At 43.2% G+C, this 23,039-nt stretch overlaps 1 protein-coding gene across 1 annotated transcript in view; it reads right to left on the bottom strand.

Moving 5' to 3' along the window:
- gpc3 (glypican 3) overlaps positions 1-23,039 on the bottom strand; it is a 124,475-nt gene that overhangs the window by 29,072 nt on the left and 72,364 nt on the right. The window contains exons 4-6 of the mRNA XM_069670119.1: positions 10,520-10,662; positions 9,945-10,070; positions 4,760-4,871 (exon numbers count right to left, since the gene is read on the bottom strand). Of these exons, the coding sequence (XP_069526220.1) occupies positions 4,760-4,871; positions 9,945-10,070; positions 10,520-10,662 (381 nt within the window). The remainder of the gene's footprint in view (positions 1-4,759; positions 4,872-9,944; positions 10,071-10,519; positions 10,663-23,039) is intronic.

Below are 23,039 nucleotides of genomic sequence, written 5' to 3'. Positions count from 1 at the left end.
AACCTCACTTTCTCCAGTGCCTCAGAGGTTGTTTACAAGACGCCGGCTCAGAGCAGCTCAGACCAAGACATACTGTGTATGGTCAATAAACATTTAGCAGGGTTATAAAGAAAGTTAAAGTTCAGCCTGTTTGGTTGAATATGAGTCAACTGTGTTGGACTGGCAGACATATGTCTTTTTTCTCACGCTAGCATCATGGCTCTGTTGGTGGCAGAGTTGGATCCAACTGTTGCATGGATTACAAGATATTATGCACTAATGATGAATCAGAACGACTTGCTGATCTCCTGACTTTTTATCTGGCGTCACGAGCAGGTCAAACTTTCAGTGATCCAATAAAAAGATCTCACAAGAAGGCTGCACTCAGTGTGTCTTCTGGCTGATTCCCGTTGTACCTTCCCTGGGGGCTCTTGGTACATTTCTACATACTGTATGTTCTGGGAATTCCCGCCTGTTTTTTGGAATATGTTCTCCTCACAGTTGTTAGATATATTGTCTTTGACGATGCCCAATTCTATAACTACTTTATTTCTGAAAGATATGCCTCAGCCGCCGGCTCCTGGGAACCAGAAAAGACCTATTATTGCTGGCCTTACTGCGGCCAAGAAACTGGTTGCTATGAGGAGGAAACACCCTGAAAAGCTTTCGCTTAGCAACTGGATTCTCTCATTTCTAGATGTGATGATTTACTTGGAGCTGTCCACTGCTTGTGGAGTTAAGGAGTCCTATAAAGGTTTCTGGGTGGCGGTAGCTTGAAAATTGAAAGAGAAAGAAGCCATCTTATCTAGGTTCACTTTTTTCCCTGTGGATCCCTGAGGTGGGGGAAGGAGTGAGGTTTTATTTTAATTACTATCTTATCTTTATTATTTCCTTGCCCTTGGTTTTGTCCTACTGTAATTTTGCATTTATTATTTATAAATTTTTTGTCTGTAAATTTCTGTGATTTGTGTCATAATGTTCATTTTTGTACATTGTCTTTATTCAAAATTTGAATATTAAAAAAATGTAATAAAAAAAGAAATACATAATTTCCAGAGGATGTATCCTCCCTTCAGTGATCATCTGACCTTTCATCTTTTTATCACATCATGAGGTCATTCATGGTCCCCAGAGGATGAATCCTAGAAGACTCTTAGCCTCCTGAGACCCGAGCTTTTGTTTGGTATGCATTTTTAATTTCTCCTACCTTTTGGGGATTAATAGGACCTAATAAGTATGAAACCTAAGAATTGTCTTTGTGTTACATTGAAAAAGTCCCAATATCCTCATGCGAGTACCTTGTCGTAACGGTGTTGTAGCTTGTTGCTATTGATAAAGTTCACATTTGTCTGCCATATCAAGCGACAACTGTTAATACGCATTAAATAAACAAGTTTCAATCATAAAATCTGAAGAGGTTTTGTACCTGGTTTTCTGTAGAGACAGACTGTGACACATTTTGGTCGGGATCACGGCCATCTTGAATGTACACCGATCAGTGTAATTTGCTTTTGTGACTACAGGGTGGAGGACAAAGTGTCCATGAATGAGACCAACGGGTCTAAGTTTCGCAGAATTAATTATTATGGTGCTGTGAAACCAAAATGTAATGTCCCCGTATGAGGACGCAGGGTCTCAGGAGGTTAAGGCCGGTTCAGATCAGTGATTTGCAACGTAACAAAACAGTTTTAGAATGTTGCAGAGAAAATTGCAGCGGTGTGACCTGGTTAGTTGCAGAGCGTCTGAAGCCGTTGCGTGGAGTTGCAAAAGATTTGACTTGTCAAATCTCCGAATGCAGTTTTAGAACCGAATGCTGTACCTATTTCACTTCAGCCAATCAGGAAACAGCATTATTGCATCAGTGTTGATGTTTAGCAATCAAGTGTAATTAGTGTTGATGTCATCCTGAGCATGTTAGCATGTCGACATTAGCATTTATCTTAAAGCCTAAGGGTAGAGGCAGGCCTTCTGTCAGTTTAAAATATAACAGTTAGGGTAATGACAGCTATGATTCGGTGGTTGCCTTAACAACAGTAGAAAATAAAGGCGCAGCAAGCTGCTCTTGTTTAAACCGTAGGCTTCATCAGAAAAGGCAGTGTGGTGCGCCTCGCGTTTTACAGCCTGCAAAACGCGTTCTGTCTGATCGGGCCCTAAGACAGCTGCTAGCATAGCTGCAGACTCTCAGTATCATTCTTACTTTAGCAGTGCACAAAACATTTAGCTTCTTACATGTTGCAAATTTAAAAAAATGGTTGTACAAGTATAACGAGAAAATAACAGGACAGCTTGTCATAAACTGAACAGTGCTCCATAAACAGAAAGTCATGATAAAGCTGAGAAAGCTGTGTGAGGCTCATGAACACACTGTTAATATAAACTTCACAAAGGGAGTTTTTGTTGCAGGGCTATTGTAATATATTGCATCATATTATGAGGCGTTCCTGTTATTTCGTGCACCCTGGTATAGTGATGATTTGGAGTCCAAATATTTGAGTAATCTGATTTCTACACAAATATCTGCGAGTCATAAACAGTTTTACTGCACATGAAATCTGCCGTCAAGCGGCATCCATCTTTTGTCAGATGTTAATCCAGCCCATTGATGTCGAGATCTAAAGGGAAGTTGGAGTTGAAGCAGCAGTGTGTTTGACTCGTATGGTCATCAGATATGGGATTAAAAGCTCCCATGTGAATAGTCAATCTGCATAAATATCAGGCTTTTATGTAAACACAATTAAAACTCCATTTATGTCCACATGTGCACCACGTCACCAGTACAGCATGGGAGCCAATGAGCAGTGGGTGTTAGGTTACTGAGAGGATCTGATCTCACACACACACATGCACGGGGAGAGGGAGCCCGACTGTGTCCGTGTTTCTGAGGGATTGTCTGGATGTCTGAAACACAACCAGCTCAGTCATTTTAACAAACTGCATTTTCTCGCAGAGTCTCATCAAAGCCGAGCAGGGACCTGATCCACACGGTGAACGTTCTGCACTGCAGCTCTGCTGGTCGTCAGATGCTTGTCCCTGACAAAACAGGAAGTTGGGAAGGCTTATAACTTCACAGTGCATGTATACATATCCTGTTTGTTTAGGATTAAAGTATGACTCCAGTTTATTACAACTTGGGTTTCATTTTAGTAGTTTTGGCCGATATTTCTATTGGTATTAATAACATTGTTATCAGCATGTGAACTGCTGAGATCTGGGAGAAGAAGTCAGAGGGGATCTGAAACACACTGTTGACCATGCAGACTTTAAGGCTCACTTTATAGGGAAGAGAAAGTCAAGGTGAGCCAACACTGCAGTGTTCTGCTTCATCTTTGCTCTACTATAACCACAAAAGCTGTTACCATGCATTTGCCTGTTTAATGACAGAATATTGGGGCGCTGTGCTCAGTGAGTAAAGCAGGCACCCCATGTTTAGAGGCCACAGTCCTCAAAGCCGCAGCCGCATGCTCGACTCCCGTCCTCGGCCCTTTGCTGCATGTCGTCCCACACTCTCCCCTCCCCATATGTCCTGCCTATCTCCAGCTTTCCTGTCAATAAAGTGGCCAAAAAAAGCAACTTTAGACATTTTACTCGTTTGGGTTTCTACCGCCAAATAAGGAGTTTATTTATACGTTACAGTTGATTGCTGACAGCCTGTCTAACCGTCTGACTGCTCGTGAGCTCTATCTGACTATACTTTGTTTTACATTTTGTGTTTCTATGTGTCAGGAGAGATTCATAAAGAGGAGAAAACATAGGACAAAAGTAAGACATTTATATTAATAACTAGAATTGTTTCTCAAACCAGTGACAGTCAAAAAGGATGAATTTTAAAGACGATGGGGGGTAAGAAACACCTCACATTCCTGTTAAGTATCCCTCCTCTCGCTTACAGCAGGACTAAGCGCCCATGAGATCATACAGCAGAAGTAATTTACAAAATTATAGCTACTTAAACGAGAACCTTCTGTATTTTTCTTAAGGGTCTCTGTTTGTCAGAGGGGGGATGCAGGAAGGGCCACTGTTGTGTCTTGGATCTCCCAGGTTGTTTAAACAAGAGAGAGGGATTGTAATCCACTGTGACAGGCCTGCAGCACTCAGAGCCTCAAACACACACAAAAAAGCACACACGCAAACAGCAATCCCACGTGCTGACAGCTACAAGTGCAACCACCAGGAACCAGGAAATACAGACAGATCTGTGGGCTGATACATCTACCTACAGCGGCTGACTCAGTCTGAACTCAAGCCCACTCCAAAAGTTGGTTTCCATCGCGACGGCAGCCGCATAAAAAAAAGGGGGTTCGGCCTTGATGACAGCTGGGGACTGCTGTGGATAGAGGACATAATTCATGTCCGTCACAACAACCCCCATCAGCCACAGAAAATGTGTCCTCGTCAGGTGGAGTCCTATTTTGTCTTTGATGCAGTGCAGATGTGGCAGACATGACAAGAAGTTTCCTGTCAATACGGTTTTTTGTGTTTAAAAAGAACAAGGTTTCAACATCACCTTGAAGGCAGCATGTCAATGGAGTCTCTACTACAAGAGAGGAAGGTGCAGTACAACACAAAGCATCTACATGCCACATCCTCACTTGTCCTGTGCTGACCCACACAGGAGCTGCTGAAATCAATGTCCAACTGTGGAACACGAGGTGGATTTAATGCTCAGGTAAACTCGTACCACGGAGGAGAGGGCAACTTGCTCGCACAGAGAAACAGCTGAGAGAGGCAAAAGGTCAACATTAAGCACACAATCACCTGACAACACATACACACAGCTCACCTGGTTGATGTGTTTGAGTTTGTCTATAATCTGGCTGATGATCGGCTCAGGGGGCTTGTTGCTTCGGGACTCGGAGCCGGGGTGCGTTCGCTTCGGGCCGGGCCCAGGAAACCTGACAGGACAGGAGGAAGAAAACAGACAGCTGTTGTGTTTGTGTAAAGGACTGATTTTGGAACAACCCCAAAGCAAACTTCATGAGTGGAAGACATAATGAACTGACAATCGCTCCATCGCTCCAAACAAGGCGTTTATCGCCATCTAGTGTTGGTAACATGAATGACAGCTCCTCTGGTTTTTAACGGCTGATCTGCAGAGCTGGAAAAGTCATTTGTAATTGACCCCAAAAGGAGTTACTTTTCCCTCACTGAACACATTATTTATAAAGTTTCAAGATATTTTTGTGGGGTTTTTTTGTTAGAGAGAAGCTGCGTCGACTTCTGAGGAGGAAAGTTTATGTTCAGAATGTTAAAGCATCCCTCTGTGGACTTTTAATTTAATTTGCAGACACCATAAAAAACCCTCAGAGGAGTTTATACAAAGACCGGCTGATAATTCATTTCATGCATATTAAACTGGCTAATTAGTGTCTTTCAATCATATCTTGTGTTAATGGGAGGACATTCGCAGAGGTGCACTATTGTCCTGCTTTAGCAACGAGGGTGTATTTTTGCTCAGCCGGCCCTACAGGCAGGTGCTTACATGTCTCTGTGTAGCCCAGGAAACACGGCTGTGTTGACACCTGTGTCTGTTATCAAGAGGAGGAGCTGGGGAGTCTCAAACTTTCCTGCAGGTGTTTCTTCGCTCTTGGCAGCGCCTGAAATTAACCCTTTCCTACGACAGCTCCAAGAAGCAGACCAACTGTTCCAGCAGGCAGGAGAAGAGCAGTTTATATACGAACTAGAGTCAAGGTCGACAAAATAGTGCCTTTTTCCCAGGCGCCACAGTGATATGAGAGGTCACATCTCAGCGTAAATGTCATCTGCAGTAAATGTTGGAAAAATGAAGGACAAACAGCCCGGAGTGGGGACAATGATTTCAAGAGAAGAGGCTAGTAAGAAAGAGGAGAGCCTTGTGACCGTGTGTGCAAAGCATGAGGTCATACTCTGTTCCCATCTCTGTGACATAGCCCTGAGCACACAACACACACACACACACCCACACACCTTTCACCTGACATCTCCATTCATCAGTCTTTGGCTCTCCCTTAAGTCAGACTTTTCATTAAACTCAAATTACATTTCCCAAGTTATTTATTCTTCTTATTAGCGATGATCTCACCTCCTCTCCGCTGTTAATTATCACATTAATAATGGAGAGAGATGTGTGATCCATTATGGAAGGGAAAAGAGGAAATATGGGTCGAGGAAGGAGGATTAGGGGAGGGAGATTCTGAGCGACGATAAGGAGCCGAGGCAGGTTAGTGTTTCACATGATAGATGGCAGCCGGATAATTTTACCGAGACATCAATTAACGTGTTTCACCGTTAATCTGTTTTTCACCTCTGATTGTCTCAGCTGTCAGCTCTCAGTGTGTTATCTGATCATGTCGGTGTTATTGTTTGCTGCTAGCTGTGCTGAGCCGATCACTTCAGTCTACTGATAGCCTAATCTAATCTTACACCAATTACAATGCTATTAGCTCCAGTCTGAATGAGACGCCTCACCTCTCGTCAGAATAAACAACAGAAGGAGAAAGGAGCGACACGTGAGTCCAGGTGTTGAAGGGACGCATAATGAAGTCTGACACTTTTCACACCACCTGATCACACGTCCAGGCCCCGAGTGTAAACAGTGTGGCGGATAGTGTTAATGCACTTCTTCTGGCTGAATGCCGTGTTGGGCAAAAACAGAATCAAATATGGCTGACATCATTCAGAGCTGTAAGGGACTGTTTGCAAATCATTGGGTTTTACTTTGTATAAAAATTCTCTGCAGGGGAATAAATGTAGTAAAATTAGTGAACTTGTTTATGCCTCGAGCCCAAATTTCATCTTAGTATGTTAATTTAATATCGATTGTGTGCCACCAATTAAGGCATGTTAAATTGCCTATTTAAGTCATGCTAGTGGCATTGCACTAGGGACGGCAATGTCATTCTGTCTGTGGGTTATTCCTCCACCTGTGGTTAGCCTGAAATAGCTCATCAACTGTGGGCCGGTTCACACAGGAATTTGGCATGCACATCCAGTGGCACCGGCAGCCGTAATTACACACTGTGCATGCATTTTTTATCATTTTTCTATAAACATAAAACGGTGAAAAAAACAGAAGATCTGTCTTTTATCTTTTTCCTTTCTTTCATCTCTTCTGTTTATGAGTTGCGATCTTTGGCTCCGACCGTTCAACGTGATGACGCAAATACATGTGAAAGCAGATGTTTTGTGTAACTAGGCAAGAGTTCTGGCGCCTAACTGTGCAGGTGGATTAGATTACGTTTATTGTGTGTGTTGGGAAGCAACGTAGAAGCATAGAAATATCCTGATGGGTGTTCATCACTGCTGATAAACATCCATCAGGATGTTGGAATAGATGCGGAGGCCGCTCTACAAGAGTCTGATGTAACTGGGAGACGTTGAATAAACTTCTTACAGGTAGGAATACTGCTTCATTTTAATTTCTCATCTTTTTTATTGTTTATTGTGGCGGATATGTTTTGTCCTGCTGCTGCATATTATTATCACGAGCTTCATTTAACCCTGCCGGCGCCCTGTGCACATCTATTGTTATCGGACGATGTATTCTACTGGCTTTAAAGAAATAATCTCAAGGATTTTCATTCAAATAATGCAAAGTCACTATCTACGGCCGAATGAGGTAACACAATGGTGACTGAGCCTATGGCCCACTGATAAAAGACTTTGCATTTGCAGCATTACAGACTGGCTGTCTGTGGCGACGTTAGCGGAAAAAATCACAAGCGGCGCCCAGTTAGTGGCGCGTTTTCCATCAGCCAGCAGTGGATGGTCTGCCAGAGAGGGTAGGCGGAGCTAAGCGGCTGCTTTTCTGGTCAATGCAAGTGTTGTAAGTAAACAGTAATCTACTATGGCTGAACAAACAAAGAAAAGATGGATGACTACAGAGACAACTTCAACAATAAGTGAAAATACAAAGAAAAGAAACAAACTCGACGCTCAGATGAAGGCAAACAGTCTAAGAAGGAAAGCGACCGTCAGCGAGGAAAATCAAGAGTTACAACCCGAGCCAACTGTGGACGTCACACATGCAACACTGTCTGGATATCTGGGAAGTGTGCTCCTGAAATTACCGTTTATCACCACAGGTGCCGCCAAAGAGAACGAAACTGAGATCTTTGAGATTATCACTTTAATGATCCACTGATTTTACCTCGAGAGGAACCATTAGTGGTTTTTAGTGAAATGTCACAACAATAATTGGATGGATTTTGACATTTGTGTTTCCTTTAAGGATGAATTGAAAACATTTTGGATATACTAACTTTTTTCTCTACAAAGTTTATGAGGGTAAAATTAATTTTGGTCTGACACTTTGTGTTAGTGCTAATACGCAAAAGCTACAATACTAAGTGTGTAGTAGTTAGAAAAATGACACCTTCATTACAGCATGCTAGCACTAAGTTTAAGCTTTTATCAGGCCGATATTAGCATTAAGCTCAAGGTAAAGGTGTGCCTGAGAGCGGTCCTGCAAAGAAGTTAGTATCAACATGTCAGTGATGTTAATCAATGTATCCACAAAAAATATACATTGATGAAATCCTGATACAGTGACAGAGCTGTTCCAACTCCTTTATGAACCATTATTCCAGTGAAAGTTGTATATTTCTGTAACTTTTTATAAAACTATAAACTTTGCAAAGTAAAGGCAGAAATAAAAGACAGTCCCCTGTGCCCATAGAGGACCCTAACTTCCTCCCTCTCTTCACCACCTCTCTCGCTGTTACTTTTCATACAGTCCCTACATTAAATGTTCGCAGTGGACGCAGCTTCTAATCTCTTATCACTAATCACACATGAATGAGTTTACACTGTTATTTGATCTAAAAGAAGAAGATAAATGTAATGTGTGGAGCTGACAAGGCGTCACATCTGTTATCACAGTTATCAGTGTAACGCTCTTTGATGTGGTGAAACAGTGTAGCTCCTCTGATCTCGGCTCCAGGTGGGGTAGTAAACACGCCTGATAAAAAGCGCCACATTTAGCTCCTCAAGTATCGGAAACATTCAGTGCCCGACCTCTCCGGTGCTTACTCCCTCCAAACCCAGTCTAATTTTATCTGTATGAGACAATGTGAGAATGAATGCCAAGTCTGGCTCTGCAGAAGGTCCCATCTGAGAGGATAATGGAAGATGATCCAGAACAAATCTCAGAGTGAAAATGTACCTGGAGTGAATTTGCAGACATATGCCCTCGCAGCTGACACAGAGAATTGCTTGCCGCGAGACATTGTAATCTCTCCATCATTTCCTGCCTCCCTGCACCTTCCTATCGCACTGTTTGGTCCAGCTTGTAATCATCCCCTCAGGACAGCTTTGCCCCCGTGCCAACTTAATGTCTCCTCCGAAGATTGAGGCATTTTTTCCCTCTCTTTGTAAAAGACTCTCTTTCAACAGTTTGAGAAGGTTCACAGCTATTCTCAGTCTGCTCAGAGGTAAAACATTAACCTGCAGCGCTCCTCGTCTGAAAGTTGTGTCTCTGCATTGATTAAATTCCACACATAATTTACAAAGCAGGAAGAAAAAAAAGATGATATCTATACTTATCTGAGCCAAATTGAAATTGGGGCGGGCTGATGGAGCGCGAGGAAAGTGGGGAGCTATGATGTGTGGAGGCAAAGGACAGGGGTGAAGTGAAATATTACGAAAAACCAAATGAGGTTCTGCAGGGTGCACAGGAGATGTTGGATGACGGAGGAGAGAACGATCGAAAGAGCAATTAACTAAGCAAGAAGAAGGTGACAGCATGCCTGACATTAATAACATCCCATAGAGCCAGAGTCAAGATTTACACTCACACTCAGTGGGAGAGGGGGGCCCTCTTGTGCAGCTCATCAGCTCTGGGCAAACTTACCCTTCAATTCACCTACACACTCAGATGTGCTGCAGGAGTAATGGGAATTCAGGAATCAGAGCTATTTGTATAACTGATCTCTGAGAAGGCCAATAAGGCACCTTTCATAGAGCTGTGAACGGAGGCAAAACGGTCCTACCTGTCTGTCATCTCCTGCCCATTCCAGCAGAGGGAGTGGTTCGCTGGAGCGGGCTCGCGGCTGCACAGAGCCTCCCCGAGACCACTGTAGAAGGAGCTGAAGCCCCTCAGGTTGGATATGAACTCCCTGAAGCAGGCAAAGAGAGAAAATAATCAACACAGAGAGAGACAAAGAATGAAACTGCAGTTATTCTGAACACATCAGCGGGGAAAAGAGCGTAACGTGTCCTACAGTGAGAGGAAAAAGACAAAGAAAGAAACACAAAGACGAAGAGGCAGAGATGGAACAAGCGAGGGGATTCAGCTTGATAACAGTGAAAGCAGGTCGATGAGATCCCTCTTGAGGAAAAAGAGAGTAAAGGAGGCAGGAATAAGCTGTGTCTCCTCTACTAATTGACATTAATCTGGTCATTGTGCTGCTGAGGCTAGTACCCCCGCTGGGCATTATTACACTGTTCATTTAAGCCTGTTATTGCAAGGGGCTGTAAAAAACAATCGAGTGGAGAAAGAACAAGTGTCCAAAGGAAGCAGGAGGAAACCTCAGCTGGGAGGGGTCTCAGTCTGGATTTCGCTCACCTGCGGAGGCCGGCCAACGTCTCATCAGAGTCCGAGGACGGGGGCTGCGTGTTGCGGGCGGCAGAGGCAGAAGGAGGCTGCGGAGGAGGGGATCCGACAGAGCGAGAGGCCCGTTGAGGAGTGTGTCCACACATCCCGCTCACCTGCAGAAGAGAGAGGAGAAAATGAGAGACCAGGGTTGAGTGAGTGAATTCAGCTCCCAGGACCTCTTCACCCCACTTATGCTCCCAGTTCCTGACCCCCGAGCCGGTTTATTGAAACTCTTAATAGCACTGACACTGCAGACTGTAAGGACCTGTCAGCAGCCAAACTGCCGGCCTTACTCAGCTGAGCCCCTCCGCAAATTGTCATCTGTTTGGGTTTGTTTATTTTGGGAGGGATGAAAGCAGAGGGATTTGCATAACAAACAAGTCATTGTATCCTCTGCCAGCCGCTTCCGCCTTGTTCGAATTTGTAATCATAACACTCCAAAAACGCGAGCGTGAAAACGAGGCCTTTGGTTCGCTTCTTCATTCCCCCATATAAATGCCATTGTGTTTCCACATGGGACAACATAACAATAATAAATAAGAAGTCCCTCCTCTGTCTCTCAGAGATAATGGACCTGGCACATTCTTTTCAGGTGCAATAAAAATGCAAATGGCTGTTAATGTTTAGCTTGTGGTTTAATGATTTGCCGGTGGTTTAATTTCCCCCGGGGATAGTGGCCCGGGCTTAATTCTGCCATGTAATGTTCACAGCTAATTGTGCCCAGCTCCCCTTTAAGTGAATAGGCTGGCACCACTGCTTCTTCACACGTCTTTATCTGGTGGCAACCCAGGGCCACACACACACACACACACACACACACACTCACATGCAGAGAGAGAGAGAGATTCACGTACAGAAAAAGGAATATCTCATTTTATGCAATTACTCATTTTAAAATAATGCAACTAAGCCCATTAACATGATACACATGCACTTCTGCAGAACATTGAAAACAAGTATGTTACACACACACACACACACACACACACACACGCTCGTCTCTATACTGCATGCACGCTGACACACACAGAAGTGCTGATCAGCTAGAAGACACAGAATCATTGGGGTTAATCAATACAGCCTTGTCATCCAAGGATACAGTGACAGATACCTTAATCTATGCACGCGCACGCGCACACACACACACACACACACACACACACGAAATCATGGTAGTTACAGATGTTCACTTAAACCAAGCATCCCTGGTAGCCATCTCCACTAATACTCCCCTGCAGTGTACTTGGGGGGATATCACACACACACACTTCGGCCCATTGTCTCCGCCATCCCATTCTCTCCCTCCACATCTTCCTCTCGTGTAATTCTCTCGTTCTGCGGCGCCCGGAGCGAGCGCCGGTGTTCCCACAGGCCATGATTAATGTGATTGGAGCAGCGTTCCTCTTTTTGTTTGTGCGTTCCCGGGAAGCCGTAGGGGAGTTGTGGCACAAGGGATGACTGAATCAGCGCGTGGGCCCCTCATGCCGCCTCGTCCCACCCCCACCCACCGATTGTTTCCGGATTCTTCAAGGAAGGGGCTCATTAGTGGAGTATTAATATCACCCAGGGCTGGACTAACACAACCAACAGGAGAGTTTGCAGATAAAGCCTGCCTCAGCGTGAGAGCTCAGAAATATCTGCACACTTTTATCTGCACTGAGCAGCCCGCCTCACTGAGAGAGAGAGGTGCTGACAGCCGGTAATACAACACACACACACACACACACACACACACACACACGAATCTCACTGTCCGCACGTCCATGCACTTGCACAAATGCATCTCAGGTTCCATGTGGCGCTGTGCTTGAGCAAACATGGTGTAAAGATAAACTCCACACAAATCAACGGCAATGCACATGGATCCTGATAACATATAATCAGGCTTATCCATCAATCTAGATCACAAAGAGTTATTAATAGGCAAACAGTTCCAGGAGGAATGAGTGTTGTGTAAAGGTGGCAGGATGCCATGCACAGCTGTGACAACATACTGGAGAATATTTGGTGAGTAATGTTTGAGTTCAAAGGGAGTCCAGGCTCAGGGGAGAGACTGAGTCAGCTCTCAGTCCTCATCCTCCTCATCCTCTTTCCTCCCGTCAACAGCATAGGAACAGGTTTCTAGTGAATGCACACATTACAGGCATCCTATTTCAGATATGGCTTTTTCACTTAACTTCTCCCAGTGAAGTAAAGATGAGAGAAAAGTCTCCCAGTACGTAGAAAGTAAAGTAATACCAGGCTGTGATGTGTTTAAATGGATTTTATGTCCGGGTTGGAAATGAAAATCTTGGTGTATTTATTTCAGTTTGATGAAGTGTTAAGTGGTTTAAAATGTCTTAAATTGTTGTTTTATCAAATAAGTTGACAATCACATTTCAATCACGGAGTTTTGCTCAAATTAACAGCAGCTGGTCCCAAATGTCTCTCCTAATGTATCCTCCTCATCCGAGCTCGAAAACTTAATACACCACAGGAAATGTGTTCAGTTCATTTATTTTGAAATAAATGTAATTTAAAGTAATAATCTCTGAAGATCTCAGCTTCGTTCTCTTTGGCGGCACCTATGGCGATAAACGGTAACTGCAGAAGCACACTTCCCAGATATATTTTTGAAGTTGTATCTGTAGTCATCAATCTTTTCTTTGTTTGTTCAGCCATAGAAGATCACTGTTTACTCGCAACACTTGCAGAGACCAGAAAAGCAGCCGCTAAGCTCCGCCTACTCTCTCTGGCAGACCAACCACTGCTGGCTGATGGAAAACACGTCACTAACTGGACACTGCTTGTGATTTTTTCCACGAAAGTGGCTACAGACACCCTGTCCATAATACTGCAAATGCAAAGGCTTTCATCAGTGGGCCATAGGCTCAAACACCATTGTGTTACCTCATTCGGTGATAGATAGAGACTTAACAGACATTCATTTGAATGAAAATCTTCGAGATTATTACTTTTACTCCATTAATATGGATATACATTGTTTCCATAAAGGGGGCTTAGACAGTAGACTTAGTCTGTAGGGACTTGGCTTGGGAATCGGAGGGTGGCTGGTTGAAGTCCCAGCAGGGACCAAGCGTTGAATTGGGGCTGGTAGCTGGAGAGGTGCCAGCTCCTTTCCTGGACACTGTAGATGTGTCCTTAAGTAAGGCACCGAATCCCCCAACTGTTCAAGGCACTCATCTGTGTGCAGACCCCTCACTCTCACATCTCTCCATTAATGCATGTCCAAGGAGTCCTGTTTGTGCATGTGTGTATTTCGGCCCTATGTGTGTGTAGCATGTTTGTAAAGATAGAGTGAAAACATTGAGTTTCCCCTCAGGGATTAATAAAGTATGTCTCGTCTTCTTCTTCGAGAATAGAACAGATTTTTTTCCTGCAGTTTGGTTACATTTGCATTTGTATTACTAACGCTACTGTAGTGATAGCTGTTAGGTTATTAAATAAAGAGTTTACTGATGTTTACACAAAGAAGAGGGTATAGCTGTGCACCCTCCGCACAGTTAAGACATGCACCTGTATCTGCTAATTAAAAAACCAAGGGGAGGCATGTAAAGGAAGAAAAGTATAGGACCAAGATATGATCCCTGGGGTACACCACACATTAGCTGAACAGGAGACAGAATGATCAACAGCCACGGAAAAACTCCTCTTTAACAAGTAGAAGATAAGCCAGTCAAGGGCAGACTATTATACCAACCAGTTACTGAAGCCTACTAAGGAGAATAGAGTGGTCAAAAGTGAAAGCTGCAGTTACGTTTACTAAAAACAGAACTCAACATTGCCAAGAATCAGCACGCATTAAAGTCATGTTAAACCTTGACCAGAGCAGTTTTTGTTCTGTACTTCGAATGAAAACCAAAGTGGAATGGAATATCAAAAAATGTTGTTTATTTCCTGGACCCGCACAAGTCGTCCACATACCACTTTATAATTTTCAAAAGAAGGTCTTTCATTACTGGGAAGCAGTGGGTCAAGGCCTGACTCTTTTTTAGCACACAGCCCAACCAAGAGAGCTGTTCACAAGATGCTCCTAGAGATCTAAAAAAATATACACTACCAGTCAAAAGTTTGGACACATTTTCTCATGCAAGTGAATGGGAAAGTGTGTCCAAACTTTTGACTGGTAGTGTACATTCAAAGACAGGTGAAGACATAGTGCAGAGAACTAGTGGAGGGACGTCATTGATAGACAATGGCCGTGAGCTTCATTGATGAACAGGCTCTAAAAGGAGTCGGTGGCTAAAAAGTTTACTCCAAAGGATCGAGGAGGAAATATTTTAGACCGTATGTCAGCGATCTTGAAATACCAGGGCCAGGGTTAACCCATCTATTGATTGTGCTAGAAAAAGCTCTGTGATTTATTTTTTTTACTGCAAAACATCGGATTGGAAAAAGGTAAGCTGATCCTGCCTCTGAACAAATTGTTCTTTCATTTGAATCAAATTATTCCTCAAATTAATGTTTTCAACCCACGTTCAACCTTCTGACAATTGCTTTAAAGAAAATAGCAAATGTCGTTCATCCATTAATAAGATGTAAAAAATTGATACCCTGTTGCTGCCCATTATAAGAAAATAATCACCCTATTTCATCCGTATGCTACGCGGGCAGTGATAAGGTTTCACTACCAAAAGATTCAACAGGAATCATACTCGACCTACCAGTAAAAAATGTAAACATCTTCAGGTTTCAACATCAAATTTGATCTGATATTCTATGCCTCGAAGAAGAAAAAGGACTCTCAAATGTATTTATTTTCCTTTGAAACACATGCACGCACACAGAGATTCAGGTAGTTTTTCTCTGCTTTCAGGTTTATTTTTAAATCTCACTAATCTTTTCTGCTCATCACATTTCAGTAAGCCCACCGGTTCAGGAATCTTGGCTTCACATGAATGAGAGCACCAAACCCCAGAATAATTTGGTGATAAAATTTGTTTTATATTTTAGTACAAATATGGATTATAATTGTTGGTCTAAAGAATATTGGTGACTAAATGCTGAACTTAATTGAAGATGTTAATCTCATTAAAATAGATGAGCAGGCCGCCCAGATTAAAGTCTAATCTAAAATACCACACTGACAGTGTGTTCATCACGGTTACAGAGATGCTTATAAGAAAAATGTATTTCACACTCTTCACTCAGAATTCTGCAAATCCTGAAGCATTCAGAGCTGTGAAAAGATATTAAAGCTGGATGTCTTTCTGATTTTATAGACACTGTTCTGATACAGATGAGCCTGTCAGATGTGGGTCTGAACTGGCACATGGTGTTTTCTTCAAGGCAGGATGGAAACGGGTCTCAGGAGTATTATAGATTCTCTGATAAGGTACAGTGAGGCCACATTGTCTGCATGGCGAGCAACGGACACTTAATAAATGAAGTTAATATGTTGAACTGGTGATTAGCAAAAATGTGCAAATATGTGCTTAATATAAAGTTAGAGCCAGCAGCCTGTTAGCTTAAGCGGGATACACACTACTAGATAACTACAGATTCTAAAGATCTAAAGATTATCTTGCCAGATGTTCCTGTGATGCGAAGTATGTAAAGAGTAATTTTACTTATTAAACATGTTCAATATTTACGAGCTGATATCGTGTTGTGACAAAAGCAAACAGGCAGCATAAAGTAACATGTACAGCCCATGTCCAGGCCGTCTCCACCACTTCATCCACAGTATGTTCTTTTTTCTTCCTGATTTTTCAGTTAATAGTCCAAAAACTATCATCGCCAATTCTTCCTGCCCGTCGTCCGCCAGGTTTTGTTTACTCTAAAGTCTTGTTTGACGGCGAGAGACTTGTGAGATTTCCAGCTGTGAGAGTCGGACTCTGGTTGTTGCTGAATGAATCTGTTAGTGTGCGTTGTGCTGTTTTGGTGTAATCGTTGCTCTCCACACTCTATAGGAGCAAAACTGTTCAATCTATGATTATATATCGTCATGTGTGGGGTGAAAAATCTTTGAGTGTGGGCCAGGCATTAGGTGGTCAAGAAATAGTCAGGCCACTATGAACGGACTATCACGTTTTTACACTTGTGTTTTTGTTTGGATTAAACAAACCAGATAGAACTTAATAAATACAATACAATACAATAAATAGAATAAATACATGAGCTTAAGAGATGCTGATTGGCACTTTTGTTACCTGCGGACGGAGCCAGGCTTGTTATACCCCCTTGTGTCTTCATGCTAAGCTAAGCTAACCAGCTGCTGCTACATATTTAGCAAACATGAGAGTTATAAAAGTTCTCATCTGACAACTGGCAAGAAGGAGAATGAGCGTATTACCAGAGCTATCCAACTTATCCTTATCCACTTTAAAGCTACTATGAGGAACTTTCGGTTTGTGTTGATTTTGGCCCCCCCAAAGGACAAAGACTCTTATCTCTTGGCTGATCTTGTCCTGGACATGTGTAAGAAGTGTTTTTTTAACAAAAAATCTCATCCTGCTTTCTTTTAACATTCAAATGTATCACTCACTGTGGATAAAAATATAGGAAAAAGGCTGATTTGGCAGCGCAAGTTAATCACCTCGTCTGACACCTATCCCCCGGGCAGTGGTTACAGGCATTAAATATAATTTTAAAGATATAATCAATCCTGTTGCTGATGTAGCTCATACAGAGGCATCAGTTCTCATTTCAGTCCCTTTCATAAGCAGCTAAAAACTCCTGACAGGAGCTTTAAGTAAACTGGTTAAATCTGAGGATACAATTTACAGCACTGTCATATTCATTATTAACAAGCATTTAGAGCTCATAAATAAACATTCTAACTCATGTATATAAAGGTAATCTGGTTACATAGCTGTTAAATGTATTTCTCATGCTTTGCACTCCTGATCACTGCACTACAGTCTTATTGCCTTAGTGTGTATTTGTGTCTGTACACAGAGAGCCCTGTAAACAGGAGTCAAATTCCTTGTATGTGTACTAATAACTGCATTTATATAGATATCTATGTTTTTATACACTCTATGATGTGTACACATGCTTGGTCAATAAAGCTGATTCTGATTCTGATTAGAAGCAAGCTGGTCGAGTTTACACAGTATTCAATAGGTGGTGTCTCAGTCCCCCACCTCTGTTAAGTGATGTTTGTTCAACTTGTAACAAAGATGGCCTCACAGGAGTCAGGGTCAGTGGGCGAGAGGCAGGGTACACTCTGTACTGATCGCCAGTCAATCACAGAGCAAAGTGATTTACTTAAATATATGATAAACCTGATCTGCAGGTTTATTACTTTAATGAAGTGTTACAGTCTTTATTAACATTATTAGAAGCTACTGGAACTTTTTGTCACTGTCGATCTTAGCAACCCCTGAAGACAAACCGGTACATCTAATCGCTTTGACGATTCGGTCCTGCACATGCACAAGATGTATCCTGTAAAATCAGAATCTTTTAACTGCTTACGTATCCGTCACTGTGAACCTGTTCTGTGGCAAATGTAAACAAACGCTGTTTAGGCAGCGCGCTGTTAATTGCCTCGCCTGACGCCGACCTTGCTGCAGAGGTTTCAGGCATTAAAAATAACCATATAGAAATAGTCAATCTTGTTGCTGAGGGTCTCATTTGCTTTTGTAGGTCATATTAAGGCATCAGTATTAAATTGAGTCTGTTTCATAACCAGCTAAAACTGCTCACAGGAGCTTTGATGAATGTCTAAATGTGATGTTTGAATGGAGTAATATGAAGTAAACATGCAGCAGGGATTTAATTACTGCTGTTGCTTCATCAGAGAAGCAACAGTTTATTGATATGAGCTGAGTGAGGAGGCAACTAAAAGGAAACTAATGAGAAGTGTGTTACTGACAAAGCACATTAATAGATACGTGATGCAACACTTATAACAAATCACTCAACTGTGTCAGGTGTGAAACAATACACAACTCCTGAACTCAGCTGCAGCATCTCCTCTTGGTCAGATCCATCATCTTTCTTTCTCAGCCTACTTCCTGTCGTCATTTTCAGCCGAGGGGTCGCTAGGTGATGGATGTCTCCTCCACTCTCTCCTGTCCTCCTTCCCCCTGGGCTCGCTCTTCACACTCTCCCCTCCATTTTTCTTTCCTTTTCTCTCCCTCGCTTTGTCGCCGCTTCTCTCCTCTTTCTCCTAAGTAACTGGTAAAAATAGAGCTTCATAAATCATGCATCTTCTCTCACAGCGGCGAGTAAGAACGAGAGGAAAAAGAAATAAATGGAGGGGGATGAAAGCAAGAGAAGGATGTTGAGGATGAGATGTAGAGACGGAGGTGGATGACATCAAACTCCAGGAGAGGCTTGGGAAGTTGACAGGGGAATAGATTGGAGCTGCGGGGCTCTTGGCTGCCCTCTCCGTCTCTCTGAACATTGGTTGATTCACGCTGGAGTTGCACCGGATGGAGGAAATGAATGTTAACATGCCGGGGAGTGCGCTGGCAGAGGATGAGTGGTCATCTCCCCAGCTGGGAAACATGTTTCAAGGCCACAGAGAAGAGAGAAGATGTCTCTCTCACACCTCGAGCACTCTTTTCCTCGGATCGAGTCGACCAGTTTGTCACCTTCAGTAGCAGCAGTCTGAACTCTCACCAGAGGGGAGGTTAAGTGAGAGATACCGACCACAGCTGCAGATCGCACATCCACATGATACCACAAAACGAGACGTGCTAGTCCAAACAAACACAACATGATGTTACAGTTCGAAACATTGAAGTATCACTGGAAGATTTCTCAAGGTTTTCATTAAACTGTATTCACACATCTCAAAGACAAGATTCAAGGAAGCAGAAATCCAAATTATATAGACACACACACACACACACACACACACACGCATTCATATTTATGTGGCATATCTTATTATCTGGTTATCACTGTCGGCAGAGACATTAGCTGTGTCCAAATTCAGGGGCTGCATTCGTCGATGGACGTATTTTAAGGCCGATTGCGTCACATCGGCACGTTGAAGGCTGTCCCATTTTGAAGGCTCCTTCAGATGCAGCAGACAATTGTTTTTATTTGGTGTTGTTGTGTTTGTTTATTTGTTTGTTTTGTTTTTTGTTTTGCTTTGTTTTTTTCCCTCTCACTATCCTGTTTATTGTCACGTTATTACACCAATAAAAACAAAAAAATAGAAGGAAACAGTGTGCTGAACTTGGAATGTGGGACTCCAGTTAACACATTAAAACTGATTCTGATTCTGAAGTTTCCAACCTACAAGTTGTGGAAGACTTGGAGCGTGAACCTTCAAGGCCTTTACACCAGTTTATGATTTAACAGCCACATGATATGACGACACATCAGGAGGACAGGTATAATGACACAGTCAGACGACACATCAGGATGACAGCAATAACACAATGAGACGACACGTCATGACAACACAATAGGATGACAGGTCAGGACTACAGACATAACACACAGTTAGGAGACCCATCTGGACGGCAGGTATAACGACACAGTCAGACGACACAACAGGATGACAGGTATGACAACGCAGTCAGACGACACATCAGAACGACAGCAATAACGACACAGTCAGACGACACATCAGGACGACAGCAATAACGACACAGTCAGACGACACATCAGGACGACAGCAATAACGACACAGTCAGACGACACATCAGGACGACAGCAATAACGACACAGTTAGACGACACATTAGGACGACAGACATAATGACACAGAGAGACAACACATCAGGACGACAGACATAACGACACAGAGAGACAACACATCAGGACGACAGACATAACGACACAGAGAGACAACACATCAGGACGACAGGTATAACGACAAAGTCAGACGACACATCAGGACGACAGGTATAACGACACAGTCAGACGACACAACAGGAAGACAGCAATAATGACACAGTCAGACGACACACTGGAAGGACAGGTATAATGACACAGTCAGACGACACAACAGGACAACAGCAATAATGACACAGTCAGAGAACACATCTGGACGGCAGGTATACTGACACAGTCAGACGACACAAGAGGATGACAATAATAACGACGCAGTCAGACGACACAAGAAGATGACAGGTACAATGACACAGTCAGACGACACATCAGGACGACAGCAATAACGACACAATGAGACGACACGTCAAGACAACACAATAGGATGACAGGTCAGGACGACAGACATAACACACAGTTAGGAGACACATCTGGACGGCAGGTATAACGACACAGTCAGACCACACATGAGGACAACACAATAGGATGACATGTCATAGACGACAGACATAACGACACAGTGAGACAACACATCAGGAAGACAGGTATAACGACACAGTCAGACGACACAACAGGACGACAGCAATAACGACACAGTCAGACGACACGTCAAGACACAACAGGATGACAGCAATAATGACACAGTCAGAGGACACATCAGGAGGACAGGTATAACGACACAGTCAGACGACACATCAGGACGACAGGTATAATCACACAGTCAGACGAGACGTCAAGACACATCAGGATGACAGCAATAACGACACAGTCAGACGACACAACAAGAAGACAGGTATGACAATGCAGTCAGACGACACATAAGGACGACAGGTATGCCAACGCAGTCAGACGACACATCAGGACGACAGCAATAACAACACAGTCAGACGACGCATCTGGATGGCAGGTATAACGACACAGTCAGACGACACATCAGGACGACAACAATAACAACACAGTCAGACAACAAATCAGGACGACAGCAATAACGAGACAAGTCAGACAACACAAAAGTTTTTGGTTGCAACTTAATTGAATAGCTAGAGATACAAACGTGATGGTAGTTATGATAGCTAGTTAGCCCGCTAGCTACCCGTTGCTAGGCGACAGGAGCCGCGTTTGGTGACGCAAGGTGATGGGCGGGAACAGGCTTCGAATGACTCATCCTTCAAAGGACGCCCTTTGAGACACAGCTTTTAACTGCAGCCGAGCAGTCGAGCATTTCCTTTCAAATCAGCTTGCATCATGAGTGGGTTCATGAAAGTCTTCTGATCCACACTGACCAATGGAGACAGACCACTGATAAACTGTGTCACTCTCAGTCTTAATGGGGTATGAGATGAATGGGCTGTAAGTGATTTTCAGTGTGCTGTCTCAGTTTTCTGAAACAAAAACCTTATTGCATTTGAATTATTCAAAAGATGCTGTAATCACATGAAAATGCAACACAACATTTTTGCTCTAGTTCACTTTTCTTTTTGTCTTTAAAATGTAGGTGAAGATCAAAGCATCAAAAAGACTACAGAACTCCTGCTGAAACAAACAGTAGTTTTGTTGACTTATTTTTATTACTTTGAGGGAGTCTGGAGTCTGAAGGGCAACTTTCCACAACATGACACATTTTCTGTTGAGTTAACTCAAAGAAGACGTGATATTTTCATCTCTCTGTGTTCTTGTAACAGAAAACAAGCCAACTTATCAATCCATCCATCCATTATCTATACTGCTCATCCGGTTCAGGCTCACTGGGAGGCTGGAGCCAATCCCAGCTGTCAGTGGGTCAGTGGGTACACCCTGGACTGATCGCCATTCAATCAAAGGGCTGAGACACAGCCCCTGTTCCAACCTGGTAGCAACATGTGGTGCCTTAAGAACAAGTGTGAACTCTCCCAGGACGGATTGAGGAAGCATTCAGATCCAATCACTCAGGCAACATGCGGAGGTAGTCTTGGATGCAATTATCCGCATACGTCAGGCAGTGTGTACGCACGTGTCCTCGGCCACATTATGCACCGCCCACTCTCCCCATGTCCACGGCAACGGTCAAGTGGATCCGGGGAAATCACTCACTTGAGACTGACAACCTTTCATACTCACATTCACACCTAAGGGGAAGTTTAGAGTCACCGATGAACCTAATGAGCATGTGTTTGGACTGTGGGAGGAAGCCGGAGTACCCGGAGGGAACCCATGCATGCACGGGGAGTACATGCAGACTCCGCACTGCCTGGAATCGAACCAGGAACCTTCTTGCTGTCAAACGACATCATCAATGCATGTGTCAAATCAAGGAAAGTGAGATTAAAACAATGTTTTTCACATATATTTGACATTGAATTGTCCTTAAACATTATTTTAAGTGTTTGATAGAGTGTATGCAAAAGTTCATTGGACTGAGCACAGAAAAACACCGCCGTTCTTTAATCCCTACTTTCATTCACACAAAGCCTGAAGTGTTACTTTGAGGTGAAGCAATCAGGTGTTGTCTAATTATGGTCGATCTCCCGTGACTCCTCACTGAGACAAAATTAGCCTTTAGGGAAACGATGCCTCTGTCCCTTCAATGACACCCCTGAGCGAGGAGTGTCTCCGCAAGATTACATTCAAACACTCACACACACAGTCACACACACACACAACCTTGTCACAGTGCGGAACAATACACCATCACAGCAGCTTTAATCCTGTATACTGGAACCAGAGTCAGAGCCATGAACAGACTGAAAAGTCATCTGTGGTGAGTGGAGCTGCAG

This window comes from Semicossyphus pulcher, unplaced genomic scaffold (genome assembly GCF_022749685.1).
Source record: "Semicossyphus pulcher isolate SPU_LCO1_2020_fin unplaced genomic scaffold, fSemPul1.0.p SCAF_2, whole genome shotgun sequence".
Classification (NCBI taxonomy): Eukaryota; Metazoa; Chordata; class Actinopteri; order Labriformes; family Labridae; genus Semicossyphus; species Semicossyphus pulcher.
The sequence above is the reverse complement of the archived record's forward strand: the minus strand, read 5'-3'. Positions and strand labels throughout refer to the sequence as shown.